At 47.1% G+C, this 21,358-nt stretch overlaps 1 protein-coding gene across 2 annotated transcripts; it reads left to right on the top strand.

The window, feature by feature from the left end:
* The first annotated feature begins 123 nt into the window (after nucleotides 1-123).
* On the top strand, nucleotides 124-20,267 carry FUNDC2 (FUN14 domain containing 2). 2 transcript variants are annotated; one of them, XM_030574683.1, is made up of 5 exons: nucleotides 124-280; nucleotides 4,705-4,855; nucleotides 13,996-14,071; nucleotides 15,783-15,917; nucleotides 16,575-20,267. In XM_030574683.1, the coding sequence occupies exons 1-5, from the start codon at nucleotides 145-147 to the stop codon at nucleotides 16,650-16,652; spliced, it is 576 nt and encodes a 191-aa protein (XP_030430543.1). In that variant the 5' UTR covers nucleotides 124-144; the 3' UTR covers nucleotides 16,653-20,267. The 2 variants fall into 2 exon arrangements, with proteins under 2 accessions (XP_030430543.1, XP_030430544.1); XM_030574684.1 differs by lacking the exon at nucleotides 124-280 and adding an exon at nucleotides 562-821.
* Nucleotides 20,268-21,358: the final 1,091 nt, after the last annotated feature.

Here is a 21,358-nt window from a genome sequence, read left to right on the forward strand (position 1 = left end):
CAACGGTGGCTAAGGGGCCGGATCACGAAGACATGCGGAGTGTATGTCGTTGGGGAATGAAAGTCACATGACCAGTGTAGCTGTGTGACGTGTCTCAGCTCCGGTGTCACGTGGCGGGGCCTGGCGGTTTCCGCCGCGGGTGAGATGGGGGAAGAGGAGGAGGAGGAGCTTGTGTCACGTGTCCAGCTCCGCTCCTGCGCCTCGCTCATCCAGCAGCAGCAGGAGGCGAAGCGCAGGCGCTGGGCTCGGCAGCGAGCGCGCGGGATGGCGGCGGGCGGAGGTGAGAGCCCTGCTGGGGCCTCGCGCCTGCTGCCCGCGCGCGCTCCCTCGGCGCCGCCAGCGGTCGGGCCTGACCCGGGGGGCTCTGCCGGAGGCCGCTCTCCCCCCCCCCCACGGGCCGGGCTCTGCCCCGTCAGCGCCCCTCGGCCGCCAGCCCTGGGTGTTAAGCGCTCTCAGCCCGAGGCCAGCGCCGGTGCCGGCGAGCGGGGCTCCAAACCCCGCCCCTAGCGGACGGGCTCCCGCCCTTTGTGCTGGGTCTGCGCAGCACCTGGCACGCGGCTGGGGCTCCTGGCGCTGGGGTCAGGCCGCAATGTGCCGCCGGGGCCTGCTCGTCATGGGGGCGCGTATGCAGCCTTCGGTGTCTCTGAGCGTCCCTTGCTGTTAGCCCCTATGGCACCCGCAGCCGGTTCGCACTGCAGGGTTGGGAACACGCCCCCTGCCCATCGGGGGACGCACATACACGCGGCCCCAGGCACCCTTCCAGCATGTGGCTTGTTGCCCCATCCTATTGCCCTCCTGTATGTCTCGCTTCTGTGGCGACTGTAAGTTCTCTGGGTCATTAATCGTGTCTCCAAATCTGTGAATGCTCTTAGTGTTCTGTAAAACAGCTTGTAAATAGCAGTGTGGTGTGTAAACTGTCAGACAGGATCTCTGTCCTAATGAAAAATGATTGGGTTTAAAAGCAAACGTGGTAGTCGCTAAGATTAACTGGGGTTAATTTTACTGCAGTTAGCCTGGTTTCTGTGGCTTTCATTTTTCAAATCCCGATAATGTAGATTGTGCTGCTTTGACAATGGCAAATGTAGCCTTGTACATTTAGTGAAATCCGTATTTTCAGACAAATGGTGGGTGTCAGTGGACCATCCTTACCTATCTGAAAACATTTCCCCATCAGTGAGAACAGTAAACTCTGAGACTAAGTGTGTTTTGAAACCATAGCTAAGGTTGCCTTAATTTGTAAATTTTACAGTGTTTTAAAGCATTTTAATTAGCTTTTGATCACTGCTTGATTGTGATTTAACGTTGATTAGGTAGTATGATATCTTTTTAATTCAAAATCAGACTCAAAACTTCTAGTCTAAGTCCATTCAAAACAGGGTAAAGTCAGGAAGACTCAATTTAATAATGGATTTCTACAAAGAAGTGCATTCTTGTTATAACTTTAGTACATATTCTTCACAACTCAGACATGGTTTTCATTTTTAGAAGGTACATACTATACATTTTTAAAATGATTCATTTTGAAAACGTTTCAGATTGATTTTACGGCTATATCAGAAAATGAATGACTGGTTATTTTGTTTACCAAAGGTTATTGAAGCAGATAGTTCACCTCCTAATGACTTCATAAATATCTCCAATTCAGCGGATTAATCGTTAATATTTGGAGGACTTTCTTGCCATGCTGTATTAGAAGGAGAACATCTGCAAACAGACATTTAAATTGTTTTAACTAAAACAACAACGTTAGGTATTCTGGATTTTCTTCTTCAACAGCAAACATAATATTAACAAAACAAGCAACTAAATTCAAAAATTTATCTAAACACTCAAGTTTTTTTTTAAATCAGGTTTGTTTTTGTTTTTTTAACTAAAATAGTTAAATGAAATATTTTTTTTAAAAATTGTCAGCCAGGTCAACATGAGAAACTTAAAATATTGGCTTCTGTAGCTAACTCCGTCGTCTTCACCTTCATTTTCCTGTTTGTTCATAATCTGGAAAAGAAGAACAAGCTTTCCTGCTTTTTCAGGTCCCAAACAATTTCTCAGTTTGGAATTAATTAGTCCAAAGGAAGAAAATATTTTTCCTACACCAGCAGAAGAAGCTACTGCTGTTAAAAGTGAGATTATCACTCAACTGTCTCTGAATCTAAGTAATTAAGTGACTTCCACAAGTTCACTGGTGTCTCTCTAAAACCTCATCAGGAAACACACATTTCTTGAATGGTTCTTATTCCCAAACTGGGTCTCTTTTACAGTCTGCTGCCATTATAGGTTTCTTTTCTAATAAGAGACAAGTATGGTAGATCTCAAATCAATGAAGGCTACACTCAGAAAGACTTCTGGAATATGCTGCTCAAATAGTGTCACATTTGTTTCTACTGCCTGTCCCTCCCTTCTCGCATTTATCTCCAGACTTCTCCTTGTCCAGATCTATTCCGGCTCCAATAATCTTCTATTCATTGAACTTTTTGAAACTTTGCAATTTTAGAGAGAGGTAAGGGATTGACTCTGTGTACAGAAATTTGCAGGGAGACAATAGGGTTGAGGTCTGTTATTTCTCATCTCTATATATTATTTATTTAAAAACATTTTTGCTGTTAACAAGCATGTTATCTCTGGAGACACAATCCACAGTTTGGGAACTGCAAAACTAAGCATCTCTGATGGGATCTTCTAGACTGAGCACTGAGTCCCATTGGGTAGATAGAAAGATTAACCTAAATAATCTATACGGAAGGCCCTGGAACCCCATAAAATTGGGTCCCTAATCCATGAACTATTGAAACTCATTTACAAAACTTTGCTTAAACATTACATGAATATACTGTCTCATACTATAGAATTAAAATTTTTAATCCCTATTCCATGATGAGATATCTTTGAGCTATAATGTATCTTTAGATTGCTTTTTGAGGGAAAAACCTTTTTATCAAAAAACTTATATATTTTAAAAATCATTGATTTTTATCCACCCTGATTCAAACTAAATGTTTCTTAGAGGAGGTTCCATATTCTGGCAGTATGTGAGCAGATGCCCTTCTGTCGTCTTTGTACATCCTTATTTGTAGTATAATGTGATCCACAGAGAATTTGACTTCTATGCAGTCTTCCTCTTACCCATTTTTATCATCATTCCAAGTCCTGTAATGAGGAATATTTGGGAGGGGCTGGGTTGGGAAAATTAGTGGACATCATGGCAATAGCAGTGTCTCATCCCCCACACACGCACACCCGCGGGCCCCCCCCCTTTTTTTTAATGCAATTGTTACAGCTACCTGGACATCTGAGGTGCTGATCTAGCATATCATATCTGGCACCTGAACTCACCAAGTAACTACTTCTGCAGGGCATGTGTTTCCCAGCCGCCAAAGACATGCAAGTCCACTGTGATCTTTTCAGCTTATGCCTCTTGTATGTAATATTTCATCTCCATGTCATAGGCTAGCAAACTCTGTGTGTATCTGAAACTGTTTGTCTGATTCAGCATGTTATATTGTAATCACATGGCATCCAGTGCTTTCAGTTACCGATGAAAATGTTGACTCCTTAACTATGAATCCCCTCAGCTGTGTAAGGTTTTTTGCTTCAGGCTAAAACTTGGTGTACGTTCATCTGCCAATAGATTTACTATTTAAAAGTTTGGCATCTTTTGGTCCCTGTCTCTAGGCTTTTGAACTAGCATATTTGAACTGTTAGGATGCAGCCTGCAAATGAGCCATCTGTTAACCCTGCATCCCTGGGTATTCTGAGGATGTTATGTCAAATGTATGTTGCAGTGCAAAGATGTGCAGTAGACAATCTCTGCTGGAGAAGGACAAAGAAGACAAAAATAGGATCACTAATAATGGTGCAGCTGACTTTTTTAGGCCTGTTATTCTTGGGAGGCTCTCGTATATGAAAAATCAGAAGTACAATTGTTAAAAACCAAGCCACACAAACCTTCAGAAAGCCAGAACATGAAGGCTATGGCAAAACTAGTAAGCATGGGATGAATGTCTATTTTGACTATCACAGCTAGGCATTATAGCAGAGCACTGAGTGCAACTCCCAGGAACAATGGAAAGTGATGGTTGAGGCTGAATTCTTTGGATTTTGTTGGGTTTTTTACATGGAATGGGAGGTTTGTTTTTCTTGGTAGCAATTTATGAAAGACCCACACCTTTCTCTTCCCCATAGAATTTAATTTAAATAATTCAGAGATGGGAAGGATGGTTTCAGCACTTTAGCTACAAACTGGGAATTGGAAGACGTGTGTTCTATTCCTGCTGTTGACATACTGAGTGATCTTGGGCAAATCACTTACCTCTCTGTTTCTCTTTCCCTATCTGTAAAATGGGAGATTTGCTTAACTCTACAGAGAGGGATATGAAGTTTTGTTTATGAATGTTTGCCTGGTGCTTTGAGATCTGAGGCAGACGCTATGTAAGCATAAAATGTTGTATTAGGAGTTCTAAGACTGTATTTGAGCTGAGAACAGGTGACTGAAGCTACCTGTTCTCTTTAAGGAGGTTCTTTTCCTGCTTCTTAAATCTCATCAGGACAGTACCATTTACCATGCTTAAAGGCTCCTCATCTGAATGCTGCTGGCTCAGAGTAGTGAGTTGAAGTACACTTGACTAGAGAATAAACCTGGTCTCTGCCCTTCATGGTCATATTGCCTGCTAGATACACCTATGCTCACATGCATTTTCATATTCACAGCAAAGAAAGAGGACTCCTGCGAGGTGCTGGACCTGGCAGAGTACACCAAGAATCAGCCCTGGTGGCGCAAGCTCTTTGGGCGGAGCTCTGGTTCAAGTGCTGAAAAGTACAATGTAGCAACTCAGCTGGTGATTGGAGGAGTCACTGGATGGTAAGGTGATGGTTCTTTGGTCCCTTTAGCAGGCATGGGGTTTCTTTAATGCAGGGGTTGGCAACCTATGGCACGCGTGCCAAAGATGGCACGCGAGCCGTTTTTTAATGGCACGCAACTGCCTGCAGGGACTCCGCGTGCCATTAAAAATCCTGCCGATGCGTCAAGCTGCAGGGTCCGCGCTTCCCGGCTGGAGTGCTGGCCGAGCGCAGCAAGCCGCCGGCTCCTCCTCCGCCTTCCCCTGGAGCCCTGCCGCCACGCGCAGCACTCTGGGGGTGGGGCAGCGTTTGGCTCCGTGGAGACGGAGACGCTCCCCACTTATCCAGAGCCCTGCTGCCACACGTGCAGCGCTCTGAGGGGCGGGGCTGGGCTGCGCGCGCGCGTGGAGGTAGGGCTTCGGATGAGCAGGGAGTCTCATGGTAAGGGATTCAGGGGTTGGGTAAAGGGTGGGGGCAATCAAGGGACAGGCAGCAGGGTAGGAGTTCCCGGGAGGGTGGTTAGGGGCGGGAGTCTCTGGAGGGGGCAGTCAGGGAGCGGGGGGGGGGGGTTGGATGGGGCATGGGAGTCCCGGGGTCTGTTAGGAGGTGGGGGGTGGATAGGGGTCAGGGCAGTCAGGGGACAGGGAGCAAGGAGGGTCGGGGGAGGCAGTTAGGGTGGGTTGGTCTCTGGAGGGGGTGGTCAGGAGACAAGGAGCTGGGGAGGTTGGATGAGTCGGGAGTTCTGGGGGGCTGTCAGGAGGCAGGGGTGTGGAGAGGGGTTGGGCAAGCAGAGGGTGGGGTTGTATGGGTCCAGAGTTCTGGGGGGCTCCTGTCAGGGGGCAGGGAGTGGTTCGATGGGACATGAGAGTCCAGGGGGTTCTGTCTGGGTGTGGGTAAGTGTTGGGGCAGTCAGGGGACAGGTAGGGGGTAGGGTTCTAGGGGGGCAAACACGGGACAAGGGGCAGGGAGGTTTAGATAGGGAGTGGGGTCCCAGGAGGGGGTAGTCGGGACAAGGAGCGGGGGGAGGGTTGGGGGTTCTGGGGGGGCAGTAACCCAGCCTTCTGCCCTGACCGCCCCCCCACACATACCCAGTCTTCTGCCCTGAGCCCTGCGCCCCCCCCCCACAGTCTTCTGCCCGAGCCCTGCACCTCCCCTACACACCCCAGGCCCCTGCCCTGAGCCCTGTACCACCCAGCCCTCTGTTGACTCCTTCACCCCCCACCCATGACCCCAGCCCTGACTCTGGCACCCCCACACATACCCAGCCCCCCTACCCTGACACCTGCACCCCGCACATCCTCACCCCCACCCTGAGCACCAAATGGGAGCTCCTGCACCCCTACTCACATTCCCACCTGCACCTCTCACACCAAATGGGAGCTGCCCAGGTAAGTGCCCCCACACCCAAACCTCCTCCTGTCCCAACCCATAGCCCCCTCCCTCATTTTAGCTCCTGACCAGACCCTTCACCCCCAGCCCTGTGCTCAGTCAACTCCCACCCTCAGCTCAGTGCAGAGAGAAGAAGAGAATGGGCCAGAACCAGGGAAAAGGTAGGTACCCCTGTATGTGGGCAGGGCCAGGACCCAAGACCGGCAACGGGCTGAGCAGGTCCGGCAGCCGGGATCCCGGCTGGCAGGAACCAGCGGATGGAACCCCTGAGTGGTAGTGGGCTGAGCCGCTCAGCCCACTACTGGTCTGGGGTCCCAGCTGCTGGCCCTGCACAGCCTGCTGCCGGTCTGGGGTTCTGGCTGCCAGACCCTTCCCAGCGGGGGTCCCGGCCGCAGGCCTCACTCAGCCCACTGCCGGCCTAGGTGAACAGAACCCCAGGCCAGCAGCACGCTGAGCGGGCCGGTGGCATAAGATCAACATTTTAATTTAATTTTAAATGAAGCATCTTAAACATTTTGAAAACCTTGTTTATTTTACAGTACAACACTAGTTTAGTTATATAATATATAGACTTGTAGAGAGAGACCTTCTAAAAAACATTAAAATGTATTACCGGCACACGAAACCGTACATTAGAGTGAATAAATGAAGACTCGGCACACCACTTCTGAAAGGTTGCCGACCCCTGCTTTAATGTATGAATGATGATGGAGTGCTAGTCATCAAAAGATTGTATCTGTTTGGTGAGATATCCCATGAAGCATATGCATGTGGGTGGCAAACAACATTTCAGAGGTGAAGGGAGATTAGCCTGAGCTCTGTATCTTCAGGCATATCTTGTTCAGTTACATGAGTGTTTTGTAGAATTTAAGGCCAGAAGGCACCATTATAAGATCATAGAAATGTAGGGTTTGGAAGGGACCTCAACAGGTTATCTAGTCCATCCCTCAGCGCAAAGGCAGGACCAAGTAAACCTAGACCATCCGTGACAAGTGTTTGTCCAGTGCTGCCAATGATGGGGATTCCACGACCTCCCTTGGAAGCCTGTTCCGGAGCTTAACTATCCTTATAGTTAGGTTAGATATTAGGAAAAAATTCTGTCTCCCTTGCTGTAGACTAAGGTCATTACTTCTTGCCCTACCTTCAGTGGACACGGAGAACAATTGATCAGTGTGCTCTTTATAACAGCCCTTAACACAGTTGTGCCAAAATTTTTCCTGTTGTGCCCCCCGCCCCCTCTTTTATCGGTAATGGAATCTGTCCATGCTGCGCGCCCTCCCTCCCTCCCATTACTGCACAGTGCTGAAGACAGAATTAAGACAGAGCTGTGCCCAGTGGTGGAGCAGAGCTCCCTCCTTGCCCCGCATGGGTGCTGGCCCAGGCCCTGCTGCCCGCCTTCTAAATGTTCCTTCGCACCCTCGGCCCCTTCCCCATCTTCTTTTCTCAAGGCTAAATATGTACAGTCTTTCAACCTTTCCTTGTAGGTCTGGTTTTATAAACCTTTTAATCATTTTTGTTGCTGTCCTCTGGATGCTCTCCAATTTGTCCATTTCTTTCTTAAAATGTGTGTTGCCAAGAACTGACCACAGTACTTCAGCTGAGGCCTCAACAGTGTTGATTAGAATAGAACATTTACTTCCCATGTCTTACATGTGAAACTCCTCTTAATACAGAATTAAGGTCATCCGGTCTGACCACCTGCATAATACAGGCTATAGAACTTCATGCAGTGATTCCACCATCAAATCCAATAACCTGTGATTGAAGTAAAGTGAATAATTTTAGAAAGATATCCAGTCTTGATTTAAAGACTCTTTAAGTTATGGAGGATCCACCACATCCCCAGGTTAGCTGTTCCAGTGGTTATATTTTGGGACAGATGCTTGTGAGTCTTCTAGGATGACCAAGACCTTGGGGCTATGCACTGGGCCTAATCATTGTCTCTTGGGAGTCAGGCTACAGTATTTTCCCAGAGAACTTTCTTGTCTCCTCATCTGAGAAGAGTTGGACCTAAAGGGTTCAGTGTACTCAGAAACAAATCTTTTGCTGCTGAAAGGAAGAATTAGCGTACTGGTGGCTTGTGACTGTGAGGCCACTTCTAGATCTTCCTGTTGGAATATTCCACAATCCACAGTGCCACTAGAGTGTGCTCTCTTCTAATTAAGATGTTGCTTTTTTTAAAAAATGAATAGTACAGAGTTTAAGTGTAGAAGTTTCTGGTTATCAGGGAATAGCATACAGATTATCAGGGGTGCAAAGTTCGGTTTAAGATCGGATGGCATAAGGAATACATAATCTGCAGTATCCCTGATTGGGGGTAAAGGGTTAATGAGTCAAAGTACAGACATTGAGATATAAGGGTATGTTGTTCATATAATTGCTATGTTCAGGTGTGGAGTATAATGCGTGGATACGATGATGATAAATCAGGAAGTACAATCAGGACTGCTTTTCTAGCACATTATGGCAAAAAGCAAGAGTTCTCCCCATTCTACTCCAATGATAAGCCACTTAAAGCATAAGATGTACCCTTGCAACATGTATCTATTCGCAGTATGAGCCTGTAACTTCTGTCTTGTGCCCAGGCTGTTTGCACCTATTAGCAGAGCAATCCTGCAGTTTTATAATCTGAATAGTGAATCTGTATCACCTGAAATAATGCTTGATGTGAGTGATGTCAGACAATATTATATATAGGGCCCTACCAATTTCACGGTTGTGAAAAACATGTCCCAGACTGTGAAATAAGCCCTTCCTCATGAAATCTGATTTCCCCCATGCTGCTGGGAGTGCCCCAGCTGAAGGGGCTCCTAGCTGCAAGCCTGGCTGGGCTGGGAAGCAACAGGACTTGTGCTTTCCCTGCACTGCCTCTTTTGGGGACAGATCAGACCTACGTCCGGGTGCCTCCCCCTGCTGCAGGAAGCTCTGGGGCTCAGCTCTGGCTATGAAATTGATCAAAATGGACCATGAATTTGGTAGGGCCCTAATTATATATCTCCTTACTGCTTAACCAAGTAGTGAGAGCTGAGTTCATCTATGTTTTGATAGCAGGGATGCTCATGTACGTAGAAAGGAAATATTCCACCACACCAGGTTGAGTCTCATAGACTCTAGGACTGGAAGGGACCTCGAGAGATTGAGTCCAGTCCCCTGCCCTTATGGCAGGACCAAATACTGTCTAGACCATCCCTAATAGACATTTATCTAACCTACTCTTAAATATCTCCAGAGATAGAAATTCCACAACTTCCCTAGGCAATCTATTCCAGTGTTTAACTACCTTGACAGTTAGGAACTTTTTCCTAATGTCCAACCTAAATCTCCCTTGCTGCAGTTTAAGCCCATTGCTTCTTGTTCTATCATTGGAGGCTAAGGTGAACAAGTTTTCTCCCTCCTCCTGATGACACCCTTTTAGATACCTGAAAACTGCTATCATGTCCCCTCTCAGTCTTCTCTTTTCCAAACTAAACAAACCCAATTCCTTCAGCCTTCCTTCATAGGTCATGTTCTCAAGACCTTTAATCATTCTTGTTGCTCTTCTCTGGACCCTCTCCAATTTCTGCACATCTTTCTTGAAATGCGGTGCCCAGAACTGGACACAATACTCCAGTTGAGGCCTGACCAGCGCAGAGTAAAGCGGAAGAATGACTTCTCGTGTCTTGTTTACAACACACCTGTTAATGCATCCCAGAATCACGTTTGCTTTTTTTGCAGCAGTATCACACTGTTGACTCATATTAAGCTTGTGGTCCACTATGACCCCTAGATCTCTTTCTGCCGTACTCCTTCCTAGACAGTCTCTTCCCATTCTGTATGTGTGAAACTGATTGTTCCTTCCTAAGTGGAGCACTTTGCATTTGTCTTTATTGAACTTCATCCTGTTTACCTCAGACCATTTCTCCAATTTGTCCAGATAATTTTGACCCTGTCCTCCAAAGCAGTTGCAATCCCTCCCAGTTTGATATCGTCTGCAAACTTAATAAGCGTACTTTCTATGCCAACACCTAAATCGTCATAAAAGGACACAGTCCAAATAGTCTAGACCTACATCTACTCAAGACTATCAGTCTTCAAACTTTATCTTTACAAACCATCTTCTCCATTTTTGAGAAACTAAAACAACTGCCCTGGAATGTGCAGGATCTGCTTCACATGCTATGCACTCTTGTCATGGTATAATCCCCACTCTGAACCTTAGTGTCCAAAAAGATGGGGTACCAGCATGAATTCCTCTAAGCTTAATTACCAGCTTAGAACCTGTAGCGCTGCCACCAACCAGGAATTACAGTGCCTGGTACACTCTGGTCCCCCCAAAACCTGGCCCGGGGACCCCCAAGACCCAGACCCTCTGGATCTTAACACAAGGAAAGTAAACCCTTTCCTTCACCGTTGCCTCTCCCAGACTTCCCCTCCCTGGCTTATCCTGGAAGATCACTGTGATTCAAACCCCTTGAATCCTGAAACAGAGAGGAAAATGCACCTTCCCCCCTCCTTCTCTCTTCCCCTCCCGGATACTCCCTGAGAGAGACAGTAATCTTAACACAGAGAGAATTTAGCCTCTCTCTCCCCCTTCCCTCCTTTTCCCCACCAATTCCCTGGTGAATCCAGACCCAGTCCCCTGGGGTCTCACCAGAATAAAAAAACAATCAGGTTCTTAAACAAGAAAAGCTTTTAATTAAAGAGAGAATTTTTACTGTTTTTTATCTTGTAAGTTTAAGATGGAATAGGTACAGGGTTTTTTAGCTATAGGCACTGGGAATACTCTCCCAGCCTAAGTATACAAGTACAAATTAAAATCTTTTCAGCAAAAATACAAATTTGAACTCCTTTCAGCCAAATACACATTTGCAAATAAAGAAAACAAACATAAGCCTAACTCGCTTTATCTACCTAGTACTCACTATTTGGAATCTATAAGAACCTATATCGGGGAGATTGGAGAGAAACCTGGTTGCACGTCTGGTCTCTCTGAGCCCCCAGAGTGAACAACAACCAAACACTAACAGCAAACACACAAAAACTTCCCTCCCTCAAGATTTGAAAGTATCCGGTCCTCTGATTGGTCCTCTGGTCAGGTGCCAGCCAGGCTCACTGTTCTTCTTAACCCTTTCCAGGCAGAGAGATATGAAGCACTTCTGTTCTATTAACTCTTACTTATCTGTTTATGACAACTCTGGTCCAGAAGCAGCTAGAAAAAATACCAGTCCAGTTACAATTTTATTCTCTCAGCCAAGAGGATGTTATCCAAGATTCTTTGTCAGAAATGGCCGTCAAAAAAATCCCACGTTCATGTCATTTGAAAACTTGTCAGAAAATCAGTGGTAAAGGAGTAAAAATCTATAGATGGAGTGAGGATATGCATGTGAAGATTTAAAGGGACTCAGTTTTACAGTCTGTTGTGGGGTCCCACGGAGCTGACTGCTTTGCCTTTCCTTCCCCTAGTCCCAAATTTGCTCTCCTCCTTGTTCATCTGTCTTCCTTGGCAGGTGCGGCAGGTTTGTATATAATTCTTGGTAGTGCCCTGAATGTGTCTTAAGTCCCCTCCGCGCCCCCACTCCACCACCTTGTAAGCTGATATATATTTAATTAAATAATGTAAAAATGGACTGGAAACAGTAAGCGTTTAACAGTTTCCCTTTATTACAAAATATGTATTGTAATAAAAAAAAATTAACTAAGAATATCACTGTTATTAATACTCTTTTGAATACAGAAACAACCAAGCATTCTTTGATCAATAACCCTCAAAAGCAAATACTTTCTAAGATTAAAACAAATATAGCTCTTTCTTTTGCAGTGTTCTTTTGTGATGATCAAGAATTTGTTACTGGGATAAAATGAAGCTACAATGCACCAGCACCACAAGATTACAAGGGCCAGTTAAAAGTGGAAAGTCAGAAGCACCACTCGCCTGCTTCAGTATATTATATTTTGTTGTACCTGTTGTGATGAAGTGGGAATGTTCTTAATGTTTTCTCTAAATAATGTGTGGGTGGCCTCAGTTTCCCCTGCAAGGTGCCAGAGAACAAAGAGATCAGGTGTCCTTCTTGCCCGGAAAAGAGACAAAGGCCAGAGGAGGGGCTGGAGAAATGCATAGAGGAAACTGAGGCACCACACAGTATTCAGAGAAAACATTAAGAACATTCCCACTTTGTAACACCTGCATACAACCAATTATATACTTTAAAGGGTGTAAAATCAAGTATTGTGCTAAACACGATCATACCCCAAACTGACTGCCAAATTTAAGTTGCGTGTTTTTCCCCTCAGGTGAGGGCTCTGGGGTGGGGCTGAGGCGTTCACAGTGCAGGAGGGGGCTCAGGACTGTGGCTCAAGTCTGGGGTGCTGGGAGTGCAGGCTCTGGGGTGGGGCTGGGGAGAAGGAGCTTGGGGTGCAGACAGGCTGCCCAGGGCTAGGGCCAGAGAGGACTTCCCCCTCCCCTCTCCCAACCTCTTCCCACCTGCAGCAGCAAGCTCTGGGGGAGGGACCTCTTGTCGTCGTCGCCCCCCCTCTCTCCCGCAGCACACTCACTCTGCATCACTGTTGCTGCACATAGTCCTATGGCCCCTCTCAGGTCCAGGAAGCCCCCTCGCCTCCCCTATGGTGAGTACTGGGGATGGGGGGAGGCTGCCATCATGTGTGGCCTCCCTTCTGCTGCCTCTCACCCTAGCCTCACTGGGGGTGGGGGATGGGGCTGTCCCTTGCCCAGCATGCGGCAGGAGTGGTGGCTGCGGGATTGGGGGAGAAGGGCAGGGTGTCACAAAATTCACCCAAGCCCCAGCTGGTAGGTCCAGGAAGCCCCGTCCCCATCTCCCCTGTGGGTGGGGGGTGCTGTGGGGGGGAGGAGGGGACTGCTATCACATGTGGCTTCCTTCCTCCCATGCTGCCTCTCACCATAGCCTCACTGGGGGTGGGGGATGATGCTGCCCCTTGCCCAGCATGGGGCAGGAGTGGTGGCTGGGTGGAGGGGGAGGGCAAGGTGTCACAAAATTCACCCAAGCCCCACTGCTCAGGTCCAGGAAGCCCCTCCCCCCATCTCCCCTGTGGTGGGTGGGTGCTGCAGGGGAGAGGACTGCCATCACATGTGTCTTCCTTCCTCCCCTGCTGCAGCCTGCTGCCCCTCACCCTAGCCTCACTGGGGATGGGGCTGCCCCTTGTCCAGGGTGGGGCAGGAATGGTGGCTGCTGGGGGAGTGGGTGGATCACAGGGTCAAACACTCACAGAAGCTCCAGCAGCTGCTCAGGTGAGTGAGGTCCACTTCAGCTGTCTCCCACCGCAAGCCCCTTTGGTGTCTCCTCCCGGTGGGTGCCGTGGGAGGGAAGGGCAGCGCTGCCAAGCATGTGTGTGCCCCCTCCCCCTCCTGAGGTAGAGCAGCAGTGCAGGCAGCCGAGGGAGAGCCGCGCCCTGCTTTCAGTCAAGCAGGGATGCTCCAGGGCCGGGGGGGGGGAGGATGCGGGATGCTCCAGGGGCAGGGTGGGAGGGGATGCTGTGGGGGCGGGGGCGGGCAGTTGGGGGCCAGGGGACGCTGCAGGCAGGGCCGAGGGAGAGACCCAGCTCCAAACATTGGTGGAGCAGGGCCCTGGGCCCTGAATATTCCTGGAGCCCGGGCACCTCAGGCCCATGCAACTCTCCGCCCCTGTTCCTTGGTTAGTGAGGCTGTTTCTGGGGTCTCTGAGTGGTGTGTGTGTGTGGAAGGATGGAGTATCTATAGAAAGCCAAAGTGTGTGTGTGGTATTTGAACTCATTTTCTGGCCTGTCTTTCTTTGATTATAGGTGTACTGGCTTCATTTTTCAGAAGGTTGGAAAGCTGGCAGCAACAGCAGTGGGTGGTGGCTTTTTCCTACTTCAGGTGCGTATGGTTAGTCTAGGCTTTATGAAAACTGCTCTTGGGGATAGTTCTGAGCTGCAGAGAGGTAGGCTAGTCCAGTGGTTAGGTGCTCGCCTGGGTATCAGGAGCCCTACGTTCCACTTCCTGCTCTGCTGGAGATTTCCTGTGTGACTGTGGGCAAGTCACTTCAGATATGTCTGTTCTGTAAGTCCAGGTCTGCAGCTCGGACAGACATACCTGCACTAGCATGGCTAAAAATAGCAGTGTAGATAGATGTGGTGGCAAAGGCTTCACCACTGCATCGACGGTGCTATTTTTAGCTGTGCTTGTGGCTAGTGCTAAAGTGGGTATGTCTGCCCAAGCTGCCATCACACCTGGGATTGCAGTATAGACTGTACTTTTCTGGGCCTCAGGTCCCTCTCTGTGAAATGGGGATAATAGCCCTGCCCTGCCTGTGAAGTGTTGTGAGGGTAAATACATTGCAAATTGTGAGGTGCTCATATACTATGGTAGTGGAGTTACATAAGTACTTTTATGCAAGCATGCTGCATCACAGTGGGTGGGGCTTCTTCGCTTTTAATAGCTGCAATTGAGTCAATATGCATTGTTTGAAGCTGCTGATTTTTTGACGTTAAGGCCTGCTTTCAAATCCAAGACGGGGCCTCTTCTTCTCTGAACTGGCTGCACAGCAGAAACTATGTCCCCTGGACCGAGCATTGGAGGGAAGCCATGTGCTCAATAGTGACTACTGGCCAAGGCGAGGGGCAGCACTGAACTTCATAGGCACTGTCGACGTCTGCTCAGCCAGGCTGAGTTTGGCTTTAATGTAAGGCCTCACAGGGCACCACCCTCCACAGTCTGGTTAGGGACGAGAAGCCCCCTGTTAATGTATTCTTTGGGGACAGTGCAGCAATAGAAATTACTCATTTACTCAACTATATCTTCGTTGGCTTTAAAAGCCCTACCCTTCTGGAGCAGGGCAGAGTATCCTGTACTGGGTTGCTGGGCCAGGAGGGCAGGAAACTGAAGTCTAAATTTCACTGTTGTATGTGGGACAGAATGCAACTACTAGACCCTATCCAGTGATCCCCTTCTTTGTTCCAGCACTTAAACCGTGTATAACTGCTTCCCCTCACCCCGCTAGATCTCCTTGTCCCGTTAAAGGTGAATGTTTCTTTAAAGGTGGATGTCTCTTTAAAGCATTGTTCAGGCAGTGTTTCAGTTTTGGCCCACCATAACAAGACAAAATACTTATATGGAGACAACCTATTAATAAACCATGCCCTCTCATAGCAGCAGGAGATCTGGAATGTGACAGCTGCATGTAGGCTTTGAATGATAGCAATATAACAAGCTTGGGGGTGAGTAAGTGCAGTTGGTGCCAGTTCTGTATTGCAAAGTAAAGAGGCTGACCTAGGTTAATGTTAAACAATATGTAAAAATCTCTGTGTGTGAACTTCCAATGGAGGATCCTACAGATAGAGGTAAGCAGAGGGGTCCTGTGTAACTGAACTATTTAGTTAATTTCTCCATGCCTCTAGCCCGTTTATATTCCCTTTCCATTAATTTAGTTAGTAGAATAGTTCTCTCACTAACCAAAATGAGATGGTACCTTCTAGAGTTGTTGAGTGGGTTATTTGGGTTAGCAGTGGGGTAGGAGGGAAAGGAAGGTCTTGCTAGCTATGGGTTATGCAGGATTCACTTCATGTTTCTTACCACCACTCAAATGTAGATTGCGAACCACACGGGATACATCAAAGTGGACTGGAAGCTAGTAGAGCAGGACGTGAGCAAAGCCAAGGAGCAGCTGAAATTTCACAGCAGTGGCAGCAAACTGTCCCCAGAAGTTAAAAGCAGAGTTGATGAGGTAAGAGCACTTCTCCTTCTCAGATCTTTGCCTGGATGTATCCAGATGCTGGAGAGAAGGGTTGGGAACTACTTCTAGGGCTCTTTTAAGGGTAACCACACAGTAGCAAGACAGGGTAGTGGGCAAATCTGCTAGATGTCCTGTGAGATCATGAAGATGGCTTCCAGATGGTGTTTCACCATACAGTGCCCTGTGGGAAATCCCTTGGAATCCAAAGAAGGACCCCTCAGAGCAATTAAGACAGCTAAGCAGATAGCACAGCATAAAAGTGCATCAGTCACTCTAGACTCCCTCTGCACTCTGGATCAGTGTGTGCAGGGGCATTTGTCCCCATGCCTCCTGTCTTCTAGATCTTTGACTGCTAATTGTGGAAAAGCTATAAACGTTTGAAGCCCCTAGTGCATGTTCAGAATGTCTGCAGCACATTGTGATGCCATAGTGTGCAAGCAGTGAATGAAGTAGGGAGGGCCATATCTTTGCCCTCCCCTCCTGTGGAAGGGGAGTGGAATAGCACTAGTTCCCCTGCCACTAATTTTGGTCATTAGTTGAACTAGATATGGATAGTGAGCTGGGTGCAGTGGGTGGAAGGGCTCAGTGCTCATCTGACCTAAGTGACTGATTCTAATATGTGTTGACTGTCCTCTTTCTCCTGCCCAGGTAATAACATTTCTGAAGAAGAACATTATCCTGACTGGAGGGTTTGCTGGGGGATTCCTGCTTGGAATGTCTTCATAGAAACTACACAGAACTGACTACTCTGTCCCTTCTCACCCCTTCCCACTTAGTAAACAGTGGGTTGTGCTGACAGACTTGGCTTCTTCAGGTCCTCCTACTCCTCCTGAGATCAAGTCCCCCACTACCACTAACTTTTCTCCCTTTCCTTTCTCTGTACCTGATTTCTGTTGGTGCTGGAATCAATCAAGAGAATTGTGACCCTCAGCGTCTGCTTGTTGATCTGACTCCCTATCTCAATCAGAATGCCTCACTGCAGTTTTCAGGGTCAGTTGCAACCCCATGAATAGCCTGCAGGATGGAGATCTGAGAACAGGCCCACTGCTGTGATGCACAAGACTGACCGATATAAGCTCTCCTCCTCCAGTGCACACAAGGTTCGTCAAACTCCGTATGCTCCTAGTTGCCTTGTATTCTCTCTTCTCTGGTAATAGGAAAGCCCATACTTCCTCCAGGAAAATGGTATTTTCATGACTATCCATGGATGGAGGCAGAATTGTCAGAAGCTGTCTGAGAACACGCTCAGAAATGGACATAGGTGTTTGGGGAAAAAGCTAATTCCACAGTGGTTCGTGGCAAAGTGAGCACATGGCAGAAATACTATTGGAGATCTGTTCTTCTGCCTTCACTTCTCCCTAGACACTTACCATTATGTTACACACAGGTGATCACTTATCTGTGGTATTTATATATCCCCTTAATGGAATTGCAGCATTGGCACTGCCAATAGAAATTGTGAGTGTTGCATGTCACTATCCCAGCTCCTTTCTTATCATAGGTTTTGAAAGTCATTGGGCATCCCACCATTGAGAAGATATTCTCTCTCACTCTCCAGCTGGTGTCTCAGCCAATTAACTTTAAAATGCACTGAGGCTGTATGTCTGTCTGGCAGAAAGTCTGCCTGAAGTGTCTGTGTATATCACTGAAACCTGCACTACCAGCCCATTCAGTCCAGCATACATTTCTATAGTTACAATAACTAATTTATCCCTGGTGTCACATCAGCATTTCTGACGCTAAAGCCTTTTTCTCTGGAATTGCAGCTACCTGTAGGTATCTGGTGCACATGGGGCAAGCTTTCTGGAAAGTAGTGCCCTGGGCAGATGAAAGTAGGTGGGATCCTCCCCTGTGTAATACAACGTGGGATATGATATCCTGGAGCAGGATTCCAGTTTAAGTGCAGACAACTGTTCAGGATTCACACTCGGACTAGGATTACTTTGAATCCAGAAAGCCATTTGTCTCCCTTTGCAGAGCAGATTCCATCTGCCCTCAGCGAAAGGCTGAATCTTCCAGGCAGTCCCCCACTCAGCTGCACCGTAAAATCCCTGGTGATTACCTTCCTGCCTGTCATATGTGCCTTTACTGAGCAGTAGGTGACATGCTCTTATCATGAGAGCCTGTGTTTAAAGAGCGATTGGGCATGTGAGGGGAGCCAGTCCCATACGTTCCTTCTCCAAACAGAGACTGGCACTTCAGTGCCATAGACAAAGGAGTAGGTATCCCAGAACAGCTCAGTCTGCTTGCCTCTCCCTGCAAAAAATGATAGCACTCTTACTGTCTTATCTCTTTGGAAGCTAGACAGTGGGTGATAGGAAATGCACTCTGTGCTGCTGTCAGTCTGGGTTAACTTGCCCCCTTCCTCAGCTCCATTGGCTTCTCCCATTCATGCAAAAACAAGCATGTGTGTCCAGTTATTTCAATTTGTTTTAATTCCTGCACCTGCAGACCCATCACTGGGCTATAACATGGAGATGGGTTCTGATTGGCCCAGAAAGGCATGTTAACTGTTACCCACATCCTGAGCATCTCTATCCTTCAAGAAAAATGTAAAAATGACAGAGATCCATTAAGCAAAGCCTAGTACTAGGCAATACTGATCTCCCTGCTCAGACATCCTTTGGAGAGGAAGGAGGTCCAGCTGGTGATAAGCACATTCTTGTTGAAGGTTGGTTCCGTTCCGCCTCTGAAATCATGCCCTAGAATTATGTTGAACTCCAGGAGCTCATTGTGTGCATGGCTGGACGCTGTTCAGAATATAGTGTCCATGGCACAAGGATGCACGTTGCACTTCTATTATGCTGCAGTAATTCCATGTTTACAGTGTTTAGCATTTGACCTGACTGGAAGCAAGGGATGTACCCAAAAGAATGCCAGGAGCCCTGAGTACTGTCCTGTCCTATTAGAGCTGTGGCAGCCTGGCAACTGCAGCTGTTTTCAGGAGAGCCCCTGACATTTCATCTGTGCTAACTTTATTTCGCCATGTCTGTCCCCTAATATACAGAGTTTAGAAAGTCAGTCACATCATTTCAGCTTTTCTTTCCTTCCTGATCCCATAGTACAATATGCCTTTACCTAGTCAGAATCTTTGCTGTCTTGCATTCTCTGGCTGTCTACAGCAGGGCAGGAGAAATTGGGCTTATAGCATGTCTAATGATGTACAGTCAAATGCTACAGGAATTGTGCAGTGATATAGGTGCACGATAACTGTTGGTTAGGGAGCGGGGCAGCTAGCTGCTGTGTCAGAAGAAATTCTGTATAGCGGAATGATCTTGATGCATTTATAAAAACATATCTTGCTAGAACTCTCCTGTTCAAATAGGAAGATAGTATACCTACACCTCTGCCTGGTATACTAGTAACAAAGCTTTTTATTCAGACTTCATTCTTCCAGCCTCCCTCCAAAGACAATGCTGAATAGAAATGACCCTCCCCCTTTTCCCTTGGAAGTGACAGTTTTGGGATAACAGTTATAACTTGACCAAAACATTTGGCCTGGTACCTCTCTCTCCCATTAGCCTGATAATCTGCTGGAAATGTAATGGTGAGTTCTGCTCATGTGGGTATAAAAACTGGCCATGGTCTCTTGACTTCAGCATCCTCCTTTCCAGCTGCCATTATATTCCCTTCATGCATGGAGAGACTGCTGTGCATGCAAAGGCTCTGCTGGTGCTATATTGCTATAGCCTTAGAAGCAAGCAACTTCCCACCAGACCTCAGGGCTGTTCCTACAACTTCCTGCTAACTTATGCCAGTTAGTAAGCCCAAATCCTGGGCATAAGACTCATTAGTCTAACGAGGAATATATTGGGAGCCCACTCTGACCCTGAGGCATTTAAAAATAGCTATTTTGTCTAGAATATTATAAATTGATTCCACGGGGCTAAGCAACTGCAAGAAAGAGCTAAAACTTAACTTCTCAAAGCTGTTGCTGGAAGAGAGGCCAAACCAGCAGTTTAAGTACAGCCACAGTAGTTTCTGGTTTGAAGACTTGGAGGGAGAGAGGGAAAGCACGGGGCATCCATGTGTTGTTACCATGGAAAGTGTAAAACTGCCAAACTGGAGCTTCCTTGGTACCTCTCATGAAGTTCTGTAAGTAGCTAAGATATTTTGGTCTGGCAAATGTGATCTTTGTATATAGCATGAAAATCACATTTGGTCATGTCATGGGTGCCAAAATGAAATCTTAATCCCTCTTCTGTTTTGTTTCAACAGTCTCTAGCACCCATGCCAGGAAGTTGTGGTTTAAAAATAAGTAGGCTTTTAAGATATTTTTGTACATTGTATGTAGATGTTTGTTGAAGTGATATCTTATTAAACTGTTGCTCTAATCACTTATCTTTCGGTGGTCTTTCAGCTTTGCCACTCCTTGCACTGCAAACACTCTGTTTATGGTAGCCTAGAGGAGAGAAGGCAGGAGCAGTATCCAGTACTGTAACTGAAGGAGCAGTTGCTGTAATTCTGGGGGAGACGCAACTGGGAGTAAAGCCAAGATCATTGGAGATATTTAGGAGCCTACCTCCTGTTGAAATCAATGAATTAAGCTCCTAAATACCTGTTGGGAGCTGGGCCTCAGTATCCATGAAGGGGGTTAACTGGGAGTCTTCCTCAGCTGTGCACTCCATTTAACCATACTTCAGTCCGACCTTGCATAGAATACTAGCCTATTGTGCAGGTGCCAGTCCCAAGGCAGATGTGTGGTTGAGCTGGGCCCTACCTGTGAGCTTTTAATTCACATTGAAAAAATTTCCTTTCACAGCCAAACATCTCTATTTCTGGGCTGCTAACAAGCTCTAATAAGCTGCCTTTTGTGCAGCCAAGCTGAGAGTCTTATGTGAGCATGTTGGGGGCAGTCATGTGAATTCCTGATTTCCTGGGGGCTGGGTAAATGTGGCCCTCAAAGATAATCATTCCCTTAAATAACCCTGGCTTATCTATGTTAGTGTTGATCCTTTCCCCAATGGGGCAATTGGTGCAATCTCATTCAGCATGTGCCTAAGGAATCTTGGATTTCCCTAGCTATTTTGCCCTCCAGGGTAAGAAATCAATGACACCTCTGCAAGCTCCTGTTGTAAGAGTCTCCCTACTAACAAATGTCACACTCCATCCAGTCAAGCAAACAGAAGGGAACAAAAAAGTAACTCTTGTCCTAAGGCTTCTGCATTGGACACAATAAAAGGAAACTAAGTAGTCATGGGATGAGAGAGAAGGTCCTTGGGTGGATCATTAACTGCTTGAATGATAGGAAATAAGGGTAGGAATAAATGGTCAGTTTTTACAATGGAGAAGTGAACAGCAGGATTCCCCTACAATCTGTGCTGCTTAACACATTCAATGATCTAGAAAAGGGAGTGAACAGTGAAGTGGCAGAGTTTGCAAATGATACAAAATTACATATAAGAACAGTCATACTGGGTCAGACCAAAGGT

The sequence above is a fragment of the Gopherus evgoodei genome, chromosome 9 (assembly GCF_007399415.2).
Source record: "Gopherus evgoodei ecotype Sinaloan lineage chromosome 9, rGopEvg1_v1.p, whole genome shotgun sequence".
Taxonomy (NCBI): Eukaryota; Metazoa; Chordata; order Testudines; family Testudinidae; genus Gopherus; species Gopherus evgoodei.